Source organism: Pelophylax lessonae, assembly GCF_965119305.1.
Source record: "Pelophylax lessonae genome assembly, chromosome: 4".
NCBI classification, from domain to species: Eukaryota; Metazoa; Chordata; class Amphibia; order Anura; family Ranidae; genus Pelophylax; species Pelophylax lessonae.
In genome coordinates, this window is record NC_138771.1 from 2856168 (window position 1) to 2873710 (window position 17543).

The window sequence follows — 17543 nt, forward strand, 5'->3', positions numbered from 1 at the left end:
GAAGCGGTATTCTGATGGAAGCCCACAAACACAGTGTGGGTCGCGGTTCCATTACAACACCAAGCTATGCAGTGGAATAACGACCGATAACACAGAACAGGTAAGTATGACAAGTTTGCTATTTTTTTAATAACATTTTTTCATTTACAATCACTTTAAAGTGGAACTACACTGTATCCAAACACCACAAACTAAAAACACTATTTATTTATTGTTTAATATTAAAAGCTATCTCCCCCATCTATCCATGTCTCCATCCATCCATGTCTCCATTCTTTATTTTCCTGAGAAATCACTTAGAAAAACACCCCCTACAGGGGCGTAACTCCAGGGGGCTTGTGCGGCTCCCCTGTACACCTGGATAGGAGGGGCGGCGGGCAGCATGTAGAGAAATCACTGTCCTCCTTTTTCCTCCTGTAGCTGCAGGAGGAAAATGGAGGAGATTGGTTCCTCTGTATGCTGCCCCCGCCACTCCTCCTATCCAGTTCACTTGTGTTCTGCTGTCTCTGGGCCCCTGTGTGCTCCCCTGCCCCCCTACTGTGCTGCGCCCCCCCCCCCCCCCCACTGTGCTCCCTTCCCTCTCCTGCTGGCTGCTGCAATGGATGTGTCACAATAGAGAACCAGGAAGGGGTCGGTAAATATGTAATTTACCAGCTCCTTCCTTTTCTGAATGGACAGGGTCATAGTCAGTCACATTGTAAAAAAATAAAACAAAATTATAAAAAATACAATTAAAATACCAAAAAATTAAAGCTACTGACACCAGTGGGTGAACTTCCAGGACCGCAAAGGTCACACTTGCAACTGGACTCTGGCATTCCACCACCGTGGGGAGGCCCCAAGATGGCGGGAAGGGGGCCCACTGCAGAACTTGTGAAAGGGTCCCACTGCATGACCGTAATAAAGGGCCCCGCAATGAGAGTAAAGGGCCCCAGGATCAGTGGGAAGAGCCCCAGGCTTGAAGTGAAGGGCCCCGGCCAGGGGTCTGGGGGGCCCTTCATGGTTTCTTGCACCAGGGCCCTGAAGGTTCTAGTTATGCCTCTGACCCCCTAGCATTTCCGGCTGTGGACATCTTGAGTAAGGGCAGATGATTCATGTAGCAAATATTTCCTGGACTTCATCTGCCCCTAGCTCAGGTATACAGGCAGGAGGGTGTGCTTAGTTGAGAAAACTCCTCCTCCCCCTCCTGAAGACTCATGGGATGTATGACATAATTTGCCTAGGCATGGAAACGAGGAAGTGGCTAAAGAAATTTAAAAAAGTGTAAAACAAGTAAACATGATATACTTTCCTATCTATCAGCAGCATAAGGATTCCAAATAGTCAGTGTTGATTGAGAGAAGGAAGTTCCACCGAAAAATAAAATAGCGGCAAAAACTCTCACCTTGTCTACCAATCCCTGAACTTTTCCACTCGTTATTAGCTCTTTTACATAATGAGAAATATATTTTCGGTTTACGTGTCTTTCAATCTCTTTGTAACACATAACAAACATTTCTATATAAATTATTTAAGGCGGCAGGCAGTTCTACTTGTTGTGCTTAGGATTTAACTTAGGAAATTAGCATATCCGTCTAGCCCTATAAGTCAGAAACTTTCACCTACTTCCAGCTTGCTTGGAAATTCAGTGCTAGGGGTCTAGATTACTTCTTATCCATCATCAGCAGTGATCCATATATTTGCCTGTATGATAGAACTCTTTATTTATGTATGTATTCCGAAGCTGGGAGGCAGAATAAATCTCATTTTTTTCAGCAACAGGATGTGTTCATTAGAATCCCCCATAGGGAAGCTTAGTAATAAAGCTCAACCATTTATATTGCCTTCATGAGGATTGGCCCTGGGGCGTGAATATATATAAGTGCTTGGGAGGGGCCAGGCAATGCGGAATGTCTTCACAACGATTTTTTTTTTATAGATTAACATGCAAGTCTTGAAAAATAGAAACCATGAAAATTAGACTGTAAGCTCCTATGGGCAGTGATTCCCCTTCGGCCATACTTGACTGTGTTCATAACAAAAGAGACAGCGCTATAATTATTATTCTTGTAGTGGGAAGCCCCCGTTCCAGGTTTACAATACAGAATGAATGTGCCTTTCAAAGTCTGTTCTGTATGGCTCCCAGCTTAATCGTTCTGTGTACCTGGAAGGCAAGAATAATCGTCAGCGGCTGAGGAACTTACTGAAGCTGTATTGGTAACTGAATATATAGAATGGAGTCACACTTCTCAAGCTTTGCACAGTGGTAATATTAAGCCCTTAAACAACTTAGGCCTCCTAAAAAAAACTATGGAACACATGGACCATCAGATGGACATTGTGATGGACCTCTTAGGTAGGGCAATGTGATGGATCTCTTAGGTAGGACATTGTGATGGACCTCTTAGGTAGGGCAATGTGATGGATCTCTTAGGTAGGACATTGTGATGGATCTCTTAGGTAGGACATTGTGATGGATCTCTTAGGTAGGACATTGTGATGGATCTCTTAGGTAGGGCATTGTGATGGATCTCTTAGGTAGGGCATTGTGATGGATCTCTTAGGTAGGACATTGTGATGGATCTCTTAGGTAGGACATTGTGATGGATCTCTTAGGTTGGACATTGTGATAGACCTCTTAGGTAGGACATTGTGATGGATCTCTTAGGTAGAACATTGTGATGGATCTCTTAGGTAGGACATTGTGATGGATCTCTTAGGTGTGACATTGTGATGGATCTCTTAGGTAGGACATTGTGATGGATCTCTTAGGTTGGACATTGTGATGGATCTCTTAGGTTGGACATTGTGATGGATCTCATTGTGATGTACCTCTTAGGTAGGACATTGTGATGGATCTCTTAGGTTATACATTGTGATAGATCTCTTAGGTAGCACATTGTGATGGACCTCTCAGGTAGAATATCGTGATGGACCTCTTAGGTAGAATATTGTGATGGTCCTCTTAGGTAGAATATTGTGATGGACCTCTTAGGTAGGACATTGTGATGGACCTCTTAGGTAGAATATCGTGATGGACCTCTTAGGTAGAATATTGTGATGGACCTCTCAGGTAGGACATTGTGATGGACCTCTTAGGTAGGATATTGTGATGGACCTCTTAGGTAGGATATTGTGATGGACCTCTCAGGTAGGACATTGTGATGGACCTCTTAGGTAGGATATTGTGATGGACCTCTTAGGTAGGATATTGTGATGGACCTCTCAGGTTGGACATTGTGATGGACCTCTTAGGTAGAATATCGTGATGGACCTCTTAGGTAGGATATTGTGATGGATCTCTTAGGTATAATATTGTGATGGACCTCTCAGGTAGGACATTGTGATGGACCTCTTAGTTAGGACATTGTAGTTTACTGACAAGCACAACCAAACTATACACTGCAACTGAAGAAAAGAAGCTATGATTCCAATCATATCAAACAGGGATGGCACAAAAACAAAATCCAGTGGTTATCAAGCAGCCAATGGACTACAAACATCAGCAATAAATCTTAATAGTTTTGGCTATAAACCCTTTTCACTCCCAAACCAAGACTGTGATAAGTGTGGCAACGTTATCCACAGCCCTAGCATGCTCATATGGTTTCCTGACTACCATCTAGAGCAGTCAATCTCAACTCCAGAGAGTTCTGGAGAGGTTGCTAGAGGTTTCTCAGGAGGTTGCTGAGGGTTCCTCAAGCTTTGGCTGATTGACCTCCCATCTGATGGTGCCTCCGTGGTTCCAAGACCAACACAACTTGGCAAAACCAATAGCATGGCATCAATGACTTTAGCTGCATCTTTTGGATTTGCATTCCTTCTGTTGACCATCAACGTAAGAGGCCATTTTGCAAATGACTCCCAATAAATTGGTTTAGGTAAGGGTCCCCCAAGACCTAAAAAATATTTTAGGAGTTCCTCTAGCTTAAAAGGTTGAGAAAGGCTGATAGTACATTTCATGTAACATTTGTATACTTTATTGACGAAATGGGATGATATTATTATATTTTCAGCATTGGAAAATGTAGCATCCTTTGAAGCATGGAAAGAAGACATTTCCAATCAAAGCTCCTGATAATGTTACCCATAATAAGGGATAACAGAAACGTAAGGAACATCAACAAATTATTGGCCAACTAGAAGCTGCAAAATGAAAGTACCGTATTTTTCGCTGTATAAGACGCACCGGCATATAAGACGCACCCAATTTTAAAGGAGGAAAATCTAGAAAAAAAAAGATTCTGAACCAAATACTGCAGTAAAATATTTTATATCAACAGGTGATGGTATAGGCATGGCATAGGCATGGTACAGGCATGGCACAGGTGTGGGTACAGGCATGGCACAGGTGAGGGTACAGGCATGGCACAGGTGAGGGTATAGGCATGGCACAGGTGGTGGTTTAGGCTTGGCATAGGTGGTGGTTTAGGCATGGCACAGGTGGTGGTTTAGGCATGGCACAGGTGATGGTTTAGGCATGGCACAGGTGGTGGTTTAAGCATGGCACAGGTGGTGGTTTAGGCATGGCATAGGTGGTGGTTTAGGCATGGCACAGGTGGTGGTTTAGGCTTGGCACAGGTGGTGGTTTAGGCTTGGCACAGGTGGTGGTTTAGGCATGGCACAGGTGGTGGTTTAGGCTTGGCACAGGTGGTGGTATAGGCATGGCACAGGTGGTGGTTTAGGCATGGCACAGGTGGTGGTTTAGGCATGGCACAGGTGGTGGTTTAAGCATGGCACAGGTGGTGGTTTAGGCATGGCACAGGTGGTGGTTTAGGCATGGCACAGGTGGTGGTTTAGGCATGGCACAGGTGGTGGTTTAAGCATGGCACAGGTGGTGGTTTAGGCATGGCACAGGTGGTGGTACAGGCATGGCACAGGTCGGCTCACTTACCTGCTCTCCTGGCATGAGACGTTGGTATCAGGAGACGTTGGTATTATCACAAGACGTTGGTATTATCACGAGACGTTTGTATTGTCATGAGACGTTGGTATTATCATGAGACGTTGGTATCAGGAGACGTTGGTATTATCACGAGACGTTGGTATTATCATGAGACGTTGGTATTATCATGAGACATTGGTATTATCACGAGACGTTTGTATTGTCATGAGACGTTGGTATTATCACGAGACGTTGGTATTATCATGAGACGTTGGTATTATCAGGAGACGTTGGTATTATCAGGAGACGTTGGTATTATCAGGAGACGTTGGTATTATCACGAGACGTTGGTATTATCACGAGACGTTGGTATTATCATGAGGTGTTGGTATTATCATGAGGTGTTGGTATTATCATGAGATGTTGGTATTATCATGAGATGTTGGTATTATCATGAGACGTTGGTATTATCATGAGACATTGGTATTATCATGTGACGTTGGTATTATCATGTGACGTTGGTATTATCATGAGACGTTGGTATTATCATGTGACGTTGGTATTATGATGAGGTGTTGGTATTATCATGAGACGTTGGTATTATCATGAGACGTTGGTATTATCATGACACCAGATAAAAGTGGTTGGTTCCAAACCAGATTGATTTCTCCTATGGGGTTTAAAGACACCGCCTAAAGTTTCTAATCGACTATCCGGTAAAGATACGTAGGATTATGGCTGCAATGGCTTTAAATTCTGTGATGATTTAAAGATCATTTAAGACATATTTATTTTATTTATCTTATTAGAGTCTATAATTTTTGGCACAACATTATTGTAAATTTTTTTCTCCTTTTTGAATTACCTGCAAAGCCTGCGATAGTCAGTAGTTCAGCCGAATAGATGGTTAGGAATAGGGCCCAAAACCTTCTTTATGACATCAATGTGACACACAAGGAATGGAAATTTACCTCCTCCCAAACTTTATACCTTCGGGTCTCTGAATGAGGAAGTTGATGTAATTCACATTGTTCCATTCATCTCATGCTGATCTGGAGATCTTTTCATCCTGAATGGCTTCTTTAATCAGCCATTGACATTATTCGGTGACTAAGCATTTCTTGTGTGAAATACGTCAACATTCTGTGATCACACGCTGTGCTTGTGTCCGGTGTTTGGAAACAGACCATCCTTTTGGCAGTTCATCTAAGCAGGTCCTAAGTTTCCCGATGTATACGATAGCTGTGGAATATTTTAACCTGCACTGATTAGACACTTTCGCTGTCCTGAATCTGGTAATTAATAAATTTGATGCAGGTCTGAGGTTGGCGATACATGGTGTACAGCCCCCCCCCCCCCATACTGTGCCCTCCTGACCCCTTCTCACTGTGCCCTCCTGGTCACCCTGTGCTGAGACTTCTTGGACCCCCTGTACTGTTCTCCCCTGACCTCTTTGTACTATGCCTGCCTGGCCCCCCTGTAGTGTGCCCTCCTAGCCTCTCTGCACTGTGCCTTCCTGGCCCCCATGTACTGTTCCCTTCTTACCCCCTTGTACTGTGCCCTCCTGGCCCCTTGTACTGTGCACTCCTGGACCCCCTGTACTGCACCTTCCTGGCCCCCCAGTACTGCGCCTACCTGGGCCCCCAGTACTGAGCCCTCCTGGCCCCCCTGTACTGTGCTCTCCTGCCCCATGTACTGTGCTCTCCTGGCCCTTCTGCACTGTTCCTTCCTGGTCCCCATGTACTGTGCCTTCCTGGCCCCCTTTTACTGGCCCCCCTGTTCTGTGCATGCTCCTGGCCCCTCTGCACTGTGCCCTCCTGGCCCCCATGTACTGTGCCTTTCTGTCCTCCCTGTACTGTACCCTCTTGGCCCCCCTATACTGTGCCTTTCTGGCCCCATTGTACTGTGCCCTACCGCACCCTATACTGTGCTCTTCTGGCCCCTCTGCACTGTGCCTTCCTGGTCCCCCTGTACTATGCCCTCTTGGCCCCCTGTATTGTGCTCTCCTGCCCCCTGTACTGTGCCCTCCGGGCTCCCCTGTGCTGTACCTTTCTAGCCCCCCTGTACTGTGCCTTTCTGGCTCCCCTGTACTGTGCCCTCTTGGTCCCCTTGTTTTGTGCTCTCCTGCCCCCTGTACTGTGCTCTCTTGACCGCTCGGCACTGTGCTCTCCTGGCTTCCCTGTACTGTGCCCTTGTGGCCCCCTTGTACTGTGCCTTCCTGGCCCCCCTGTACTGCCCTTTCCTGGCCTCCCTGTACTGTGCCCTCCTGCCCCCCCTGTATTGTGCTCTCCTGCCCCCTGTACTCCCTCTTGACCCTTATGAACTGTACACTTCTGGCCCCCCATACTGTGCTGTTTACTAAGCTGGAGTGAATAGACTGTTGCTGTGTGCCTGGCTGCCTCTGCACTGTGTTGAGAGAGAACCTGGTAAAATCGACAGCGGTCCCTTTGGGGGTAGCACTTCCCCCACACACACAAACATATATATCTATATATATATATATATATATATATATATATATATATATATACACACATTATATTTGTATATACATGTAAGCTAGTTGCAATGGCTAGTGGGTGCTGTCCTGGCTGAGAGGGTTGAGGTTAACATTTTGCCCGCTCTCCTGATCTTTTTGTCAGGTTTCCTGTATGGGTCCCACCCACTAGCCTGTGTGATCTACATGGGACAGTGGTCCAGTTTAGAGAGTTCTTCCCATGGGAGTCGTCAGTGGTTCCAAAGGGGACACTTTGTGAGCATTGTCCAGCCTTAAGCGTGAGTCCCTGAGGAAATGAATACGGAACAAAAGAACCATAGGAGTAGGGTAATAAGGCCTGTCATGGCCCACAACAGAGACTTTCAACTTGGGGTTTGCCCTGAAGAAACCAGCACTTGACTATGCCACCAAATGACCTATACTTGCGTGAGGGAGCCTGTAAAAGATTATGGACACCGGAATGCACTTTTGCAAGTACTGTATGCCATTTAGTTATAGTTAGGAGTAGAAAAGTATAATGTTTTGTCTGCTGGACTGTAAAATGTCTTCTTTTGAACCTTCAATAAGTAAAGCGTTTGAAACCTTGACCTTGCCTGGTCTGAAGTTACTAAAGAGGTGTATGGTAAGTAACCGGCACACCCAGAGTTAACCAGTGGGTCTTAACACATTGGGGTATGAAGAGATCAGTGTAGAGTGGAGTAATGTGAAGTCATAAGTAGTTGCCACGAATAACAAAAGTGTAACAAGCAGCCTGTCAGTAGCCTGTCCCTGTTATAGGTGGACTGGCCTCTAGCAGTGAGTGAGATGTTGGCAGCACTCCTTCTACCAGAAGTCTGTCTCCCAGAGCAACGGGAGCAGATTGCACCACAGAGGTTCCCATCCAGTACTGAGGTACAGAAGTCCAAGAATTAAGTGCATGTGAGGGGCCCCCTCCACTACTTGGGAGTAGTAGTGGAAAACACTGGACAGGTGTTTGTGGACATCGGCTCACATGTCCCTCCAAAATGCAAGTTATGGTGAAGTGATGCATCAGCATGAGAAACCGAGACTTAAATGTAACTGGAGAACAGTTGCAGTGCAAAGTGCATGGTGTGCATTCATCTCTAAAGAGTAGAGGCCCGCCTTAACCACTTATGCCCCGGAGGATTTGGCTGCTCAAAGACCAGGCCCTATTTTGCGATTCGGCACTGCGAGATTTTAACGGACAATTGCGCGGTGGTGCGACGCTGTACCCAAATGAAACTGACGTCCTTTTTTTTCCACAAACAGAGCTTTCTTTTGGTGGTATTTGATCAACCGTGCGATTTTTACTTTTTGCGCTATAAACAAAAAAAGAGTGAAAATTTTGAAAAAATAACAATATTTTTCACATTTTTTTTATATGAAATTCACCCCCAAAAAAATTAAAAAATTTAATTTTTTTACCATTTTAGGCCAATTTGTTTTCTGCTACATATGTTTGGTAAAAAAAATTGCAATAAGCGTATTTTGATTGGTTTGCACAAAAGTTATTGCGTTTACTAACTAAGGGAAAGATTTTTGTCATTTTTATTGTTTTTTATTTAACGAGTAATGGCGGCGATCTGCGATTTTTTTTTTGCGGGACTGCGACATTGCGGTGGACAGATCGGACCCTTGACTGACATTTTTGACACTTTTGGGGGTACCAGTGACATTACTGCAGTAATTGGTGCTATAAATATGCACTGTTACTGTAAAAATTACACTGGCAGGGAAGGGGTTAACTTTATTAGAGATGCAGGGGTTAAATGTGTCCCTAGGGGCGTGATTCTAACTGTAAAGGGGCGTGGCTTGAGATGTAACCACAGAGACATACGATCCTACATAGCAGGTTCGTATGATCTCTGTGCTTACACCAGGGAGAATGACAGGCGGCTTTGTTTACATCAGCCGTCTGCCTTTCTCCCTCTCCAGCGGGGGATCGTGAGTGACCGGCGGACATCAGAACCGCCGGTCACTCACGCGAAGATGTCTGTGAATGAGCGGGGGCGGGAGCGCGCCTCCGGCGGCACTCGCTCGCCCCCCTAGAGGCTCCTGGGCGAGCAACGTAGCTCTACGTCGGTTTGCCCAGGAAAGCCAGACTGCCGCAGTAAATAGTCGTGCGGCGGTCGGCAAGTGGTTAAGGTTGAGTAGTTCCCCACGGCAGCCTCAGCCTTGTCGCAAGGTATCGAGAAAACGACACAAAACGGAGGTACCCCATGTGTGTGCATAAAGTGACCCTGTACTAAGTGCCTAACATAGCCCAGAAGAATCATTGCAGGGTAGGCCTCACATGTGACCCAGTACTTGGTGCCCAAGGAGTTAATTGGAAACACGGAGGAAGTGACTAACAACCACACAGCTACCCCTGTAGGCTCAGCTCCACCTGGCTAGGCCTAGATACATATCACAAGAATGATAGCAAAATGCGTATCTTGTAAAAATGCATCAATATGCCGGGGGGTTATTGATGGATTTAAAAAAAATAAATAATAAAAAGAGAAATGTACGTTTAGCATTCTCACCATTCACAGGCACTTCGGTAAAACTACATAAAAAAAGTCTGAAGGATGAGAAGCTTCCTCGGGGGCTCGGTGAAGGCCGGGGTAAAGTGCTGTGTTGTTAGCACCTCTCTCCATACTCACATCCACACAAATCCTTCATCTAATCAGACACTTTTATATCTCACATACTTAAACACATCACAGGTGGTCCCATACCAATTTGTAGCCTCCTCACAGCCTCCCGTGGTGGAGCGTGCTTGGCGGAACATGTCTAATTCCCCCTCTATAGAATTATGCAGAGTGGAATGAACTGCTATGGTGTGTTTTATGTACTTTTGGTGCCGAAGTAAACAAACAAATAATACATAAATTAATGAGCAATAAAAATGCCGCTTACAGCAAGCTAACAACTCTTCCAGTTACGGTATCAATGTAAAGCAGAGGTTGTCAACTATGATCACCATGGATGCCAACTGGCATCACCAAAGGGCCACACATACTGTAATGTCCAATATATGTAATGTTGGGGAGAACTGTCAGAAACTGCAGAGCTAATAGAGGAAATGAAGGTCAGAGAGTGAGGACCGAATACATTGTTGGCTGGGGAGATGCTGCAGAAGACAATGTTACATGAGGCTAGTAGAGATCAATGCTATTTCCCTAATCAATGTTCCCACCAGGGCTTTGGATAAGGGAGTACCACCAGTCCTCCTGTACAGGGTCCAGGCCAGCAGGGGGGTCCAGGCCGCTGGCCGAATCGGATGTGGGCAGGGAGAATATTCAGCTGGGGGGAGGGGGGGGGGTTCCTGGAACCGATCCCCAGTATGGCTCCCTCTACAGCAGCTGAAATCCAGCTACTTTTCCTCTTCCTCCTGGCTTTTAGCTGTTGCAGAGAGAGGGTTACAGGGGATTGGTTCTATTAATTGCCCCTCTCCCCCGCAGCACCCATCACCTACCCTGTGCACCATAAGTTTCTCCCTGCTGCCCAGGCCCTCCTGTGTGCTCCCACCCCTGTAATGGGGGAATTCCTTACCCTACAGCCGCATTTATACATGCACCTTGCATATGTGCAGCTGCAGGGTGGGGAATGTCTTCACTGCATTTGATTGGTTGTTGGTTTTGACAGCTTCCCGGTGGGATGGGTCAGGTGGTCTAAACGCTCCTGAGCTCATCCCTATGGTACATCAGCATTTGAGGAATGTTTTATGAGTTTCTCCCATCCAGCCACCTGCAACTGATCAGTGTATGGTCCCATCCTATTTTCTTCCATTCAGGTGTTGGGCATCCTGTTGAATAATATCACACTGGCCAGGCCCAAGTCCATGCCTTTTGTTAAGTGGTTGCAGGTTACCCTTCAATGTTGCAGCCTCTCTTTCCCAGTCAACATAACTAGAACAATTGCAGCTGTCTGAACCTGATTCCAGGGACATGATAAATTCCCCTTGTCCCACAGTAAGGGGTGCCCTTCCACCAAAACCCCAAACTTCAGGGGGCAACCCACTCCATGGAAGGACTACAAAGGGGAAAAACCAGAACACTTCCCCCAGTCCTACAGTTCCATGATGCTGCTTCTCAACACTCCACCCAACTAACCCCCCCCCCCCACTATTTATATGGGTTCCTGCCAGAAATGACAGGGTTGTGACCTCACTTCCTGGGGAAAGTGCCTGGCTATGCCTAAAAAAATTTGAACCTAGTAAATCCATCCTACATCTGACTCCATCACAACCAAGGGGTAAGATAACCTGAACCTAAAGCAATGCTGATATATCCACTCCTGTACACGGAGATCATGCCGTAGTTTAATAGATTCCATCATTCTCCGCCTCTGAAACCTTTGTCCCATTTGTGCACTGGCAGTCTTCAAATATTTTGCAGGGCCTGTGAAAGCATTCAGTGAGTGGAGCGTAGCGGGAATCGAAATTGAAGCGCCACACCACTGCTAAGAGGTCCAGATACAACTGTATTCTATTAAAAGTCAAGGATAAAATCCACAAAGTATCCAATGCTTTTTCGGGGTCCAAGCTTCATCAGGACTTGACTGGCAACAATGTGAACAAACAAGAAGGGAATTGGACCTACAATGGTATTTTTCCTGTATGAATTACAAGCACAGCTCTTATCAGCAGCTTGTTTGGCAGCAGTCAAGCCCTGATGAAAGAGGCCCTTAGAACCCCCGAAACACGTTGGCTACTTTTTGAATTGCACCCCTGACTTTTATTGGAATAAATTTGTATCTGGACCTTAGTAGTGGTGTGGCGCTTCCATTTAAATTTGTGTTACATTACCTACAAGCCAAGGAGACCATGGAGATCCTCTGGGGGGTAAAAGCCGCCTGTCCAAGAACCAGATCATTTACACCAAGAGCAATACCTTAAGAAAACAATACCAGTAGAGATAACCCTATGGGTCCAGCACTATCTTTCCATTTTCCTCTCCAATGAGTGGAGGACAGCTGAAGCTTCCCCAAGCACAAGAATAAACTGCACCAGAGAAAAGGCAGAGACCCGAGTCACCAACGCTTTCCCATTCTAAGGCGAAAAAATCATTGTGTTACCTGTTGATAGAGAGCTTCTGTGCTAACAGCTGCCAGTCCTTTCCTTTGGAGTTAGGCGTGTCAAACGTAGCGCATATCCTCTGCCTGATGGAGTGTGGGATTTTGAAGGCCTTTGGACCAGTGTGTGCCAGGAAATTGGTTTCCTCAGGTGCAAAGAAAGCTATGGTCTCCCGTTCATTCTAAATGGAAAGGAGCAAGAGATGCTGATCAGTGAATTATAATGTCATTATACTCATTATTCCAGGGCAAATAAAAAACAATGACTTTCAACACCTATGGGAAAAAAGATTCAGAGGAAATAAATACTGGGAGATCACACAATTACTTTTATTATACTCAGAACATCAGATTAGATTTTCCTATTATGATGACCTTTATCTTTGTACATTTCACTTTTCAACTTGTACTGTGAATGAATAAAGGAGCTTTAGCCGCCCATGGGAAGTTATTACAACATGATGATGATTAACCCCTACACAGCAACCTATGATAGTTCCTTTTCTCATATGATTGTCTCCACACAAGGATGGGAAAGGGTTACAAAGACCTTTGCACACACTGGAAGGTTCTAGAAGCACAAATATAATTTATTTAAAGGTAGCAGGTGTTCTCCATGCCTGGACTTTAGGATCTTCTCCATGCCTGGTCTCCAGGATCTTCTTCATGCCTGGACTCCAGGATCTTCTCCATGCCGGGACTCCAGGATCTTCTCCATGCCAGAACTCCAGGATCTTCTACATGCCGGGACTCCAGGATCTTCTCCATGCCAGGACTCCAGGATCTGCTCTGTGCCTGGACTCCAGGATCTTCTCCATGCCGGGACTCCAGGATCTTCTCCATGCCAGAACTCCAGGATCTTCTACATGCCGGGACTCCAGGATCTTCTCCATGCCAGGACTCCAGGATCTGCTCTGTGCCTGGACTCCAGGATCTTCTCCATGCCGGGACTCCAGGATCTTCTCCATGCCAGAACTCCAGGATCTTCTACATGCCGGGACTCCAGGATCTTCTCCATGCCAGGACTCCAGGATCTTCTCCATGCCAGGACTCCAGGATCTGCTCTGTGCCTGGACTCCATGATCTTCTCCATGCCTGGACTTCAGGATCTTCTCCATGCCTGGACTTCAAGATCTTCTCCATGCCTGGATTCCAGGGTCTTCTCCATGACTGAACTCCAGGATGTTCTACATGACTGGATTCCAGGATCATCTCCATGCCTAGGTTCTAGGATCTTCACCATGCCTGGACTTGAGGATCTTCTCCATGTCTGAACTCCAGCATCTTCTCTATGCATGAACTCCATGATCTTCCCTATGCCTGGACTTCAGAATTTTTTCTATGCCTGAACTCCAGGATCATCTCACTTCCTGGATTCCAGGATCCTCTCCATGCCTTGACTCCAATATCTCCTCTAGGCCTGAACTTCAGGATCTTCTCTATGCCTGGACTCCAGAATCTTCTCTATGCCTGGACTCCAGGACCTTCTCTATGCCTGGACTCCAGGACCTTCTCTATGCCTGGACTCCAGGACCTTCTCTATGCCTGGACACCAGGACCTTCTCTATGCCTGGACACCAGGATCTTCTCTATGCCTGGACACCAGGATCTTCTCTATGCCTGGACACCAGGATCTTCTCTATGCCTGGACACCAGGATCTTCTCCATGCCAAGACTCCAGGGTCTTCTCCAGGCCTGGACTCCAGTATCTTCCCCATGCCTGTAACTGTTTAATTCCTTCTGAATACTTTCATATAAAATCTTATATATGCAGAACACCTTTTTTGCCTTACAAGACCAAACTCAGCTGTGAACTTTTCACGGTCGGTAAAAAGAAAAGGATCCTGCTTTAAAGAGCATGTTACCCAAAAGTACATATTTACAACTTCCACTGGGCTATTCACATACTTTTTAGTAAATATGTCAGTATTGTTTGAATTTCGTGTGTAACTGCTAAATACTCGGTGATCCTGCCACTCCCCCTTGGTTTCAAACTAACCACACTGAGCACCAAAGCAGATTCCTGTTGCAGTACTCAGTTTGCATCCCTGAACTGTCACTAGGAGTTACAGCATGGCATGCCTGTATCTTCCATAGTTACTTTGTTAATGCCATGACCCCTCCCTGCTAACACGCCCCCCTCCCAGCTTGAGTGTTTCTTTCACTGATAAGGCTATCAGGCATACCAACATCTAAGCAAGCAACAGTAGCAGCTAGGTAACAATGCTGGATTCATTTCACTGCAGAGGATAGAGCATTGCCACCCTATGAAAGGTCTTGGCTATCCAATATCCAATGGTTCTACCATCAACAGGTATTTACAAAGTGTTCCAAGGACTACCTAGAGAGCCAGTTCTTGTTGGTATTGGCAGCCTATATCGCAAATTTGATTTGATAGTTTGAACATAGTTCTACTTTAACCACTTTACCACCGGAGGATTTTGCTGTCTTACGACCAGGCCACTTTTTGCGATTCGGCACTGCGTGACTTTAACTGACAATTGCGCGGTCGTGCAATGCTGTACCCAAACAAAATTTACGTTCTTTTTTTCCCACAAACAGAGATTTCTTTTGGTGGTATTTGATCACCTGTGCGATTTTTACTTTTTGCGCTATAAACAAAAAAAAGAGCGTAAATTTTGAAAAAAATTTTGGCCTATTTGTTTTCTGCTACATATGTTTGGTAAAAAAAAAAATCACAATAAGCGTATTTTGATTGGTTTGCGCAAAAGTTATTGCGTTTACTAACTAAGGGAAAGATTTCTATCATTTTTGGTGTTTTTTTTTTTTAACGAGTAATGGCGGCGATCTGCGATTTTTTTTGCAGGACAGCGACATTGCGGCGGACAGATCGGACCCTTGAATGACACATTTGGGGGTACCAGTGACATTACTACAGTAATCAGTGCTATAAATATGCACTGTTACTGTAAAAATGACACTGGCAGGGAAGGGGTTAATTTTATTGGAGAGGGAGGGGTTAATGTATGCCTGGTGCTTACTGACGTGTGGGGGGGGAGGTGACTGAGTGACACAGGGACAGATCACAGGTTCAGCTATGCTGAATCCTGCAATCTGTCACTGTTTGTCACTGAGGAGATCCGCCCGCTTGTGTATCTCCAAACTCGATTCCCCGACGATCGGGGAAGAGGAGTGGCGATCGCCGCTGCTCCTCCCCTGGCCCGACTCCCGCTGTGACTGAAAACAGCGGGAGCGAGCCTCCGGCGCCGCGCGAGCGCCGCCCACAAGGGGAGGAGTCCAGCGGCGTAGGTCTACGTCGCTGGACGGAATCGAGCCACTTTGCCGCAGTACAGTCAACGTGACCGGTCGGCAAGTGGTTAAAGCAGAACTAAGCTCTCTCAATCATCATAAACCCTTTTTAATCTTTCTGCTGCTAGCATTAGTAAATAGATATGAGTTAGAGAACAATTCAGATGGTGGGAGATGGCGAAGCAGCCGGAGATTCAGATTCACCCCAGATTACTTCATTCTTTGGGCCTCTGAACGGCACGGATACATTTTGTAAATTGTTCGCTCCTCTCCACCCACTTCACTATTCAATACTTTGTAAAGATTGGGAAGAAAATTGATTATTTTAATTTTATACTAAATGGAGCCGGTTAAATGACAGAAACACGATACAAAGTTTCCAGACTATCCATCCTACAAACTTTGTGGAACTTTTCAGCTGATAGAGATTTCCATTATTGGGGTCTGGTGTAGCAGCACTCATTCAAAGGGACACAGCAATGGAAATGGTCCATTGAGTAATGACATCACTAGATTAAAAAGTCACAGACTCATAATAAACCACAATTTTCCTGGAGAAGACAAACATTGAAACTTGGTGCGTTAGAAAGAGTCTACAACAAGTCCATTGGTGGTCCGATTGGCAGAGTTACATAGTTACATAGTAGGTGAGGTTGAATAAAGACAATAGTCCATCCAGTTCAACCTGTGTAGGTGTGTGTGGCTGTAATCATCTCACATACCCCTGAATGTTCTGATCCTTGAGATGCACGTCCAATAGTCTTTTGAAAGCCACCATACTTCCCGCAGAAACCACCTCTTGTGGTAGAGAATTCCACAATCTTGTAGCCCTAACAGTAAAGAACCCTCCACGTTGCCTGAGGTTAAAACACTTCTCCTCTAATCGCATTGTATGCCCTCGAGTCCTCATGCAATCCCTTCGACTGAACAGCTTTTTTTCTAAGCTGAGATCCCCATTGAGATATTTAAAAATTGATATCATATCCTCCCTCAGGCGTCTCTTCTCCAGGGAGTTATCATATGTTTAAAGTGATTATAAACCTCAGACATGAAATCTGCACAAATCATATACCTCTATAGTTTGTACCTTAACTCTTACCCTAGCTCTAACCCAACCTTAACTCTAACCCAACCTTAACTCTAACCCAACCCTAACTCTAACACTAACCTTAACTCTAACCCAACCCTAACTCTAACCCAACCCTAACCCTAACTCTAATCCTAACTCTAACCTAACCCTAACTCTAGCCCAACCCTAACACTAACCTTAACTCTAACCCAACCCTAACTCTAACCTAACCCTAACCCTAACCCAACCCTAACTCTAACTCTAACTCTAACACTAACCTTAACTCTAACCCAACCCTAACTCTAACCCAACCCTAACCCTAATTCTAATCCTAACTCTAACCTAACCCTTACCCTAACTCTAACCCAACCCTAACCCTAACTCTAATCCTAACTCTAACCTAACCCTAACTCTAACCCAAACTCTATCTCTAACCCTAACTCTAACCGAACCCTAACTCTAACCCAAACTCTATCTGTAACCCTAACTCTAATCCTAACCCTAACTCTAACCCTAACCTAACTCTAACCCTAACACTAACTCTAACCCAACCCTAACCAATCCTAAAACTAACTCTAACCCAACCCTAACCCTATCTCCATTGCTAACTCTAACCCAAACTCAAACCCTAACCCTGACTCTAAACCAACCCTAACTCTAATGATAACTCTAACCCAACCCTAGCCCTAACTTTAAACCAACCCTAAGTCTAACTCTAACCCTAACTCTAACCCTGACTTTAACCCTAACTATAACTCTAACTCAACCCTAACCCTAACTCTAAC

The 17543-nt window shown here is 45.4% G+C and overlaps 1 protein-coding gene across 1 annotated transcript in view; it reads right to left on the reverse strand.

The window, feature by feature from the left end:
• The window catches only part of UNC5D (unc-5 netrin receptor D), a 991829-nt gene that overhangs the window by 34525 nt on the left and 939761 nt on the right, over positions 1-17543 (reverse strand). The window contains exon 16 of the mRNA XM_082253174.1: positions 12423-12601. Coding sequence (XP_082109300.1) covers positions 12423-12601 — 179 coding nt within the window. The remainder of the gene's footprint in view (positions 1-12422; positions 12602-17543) is intronic.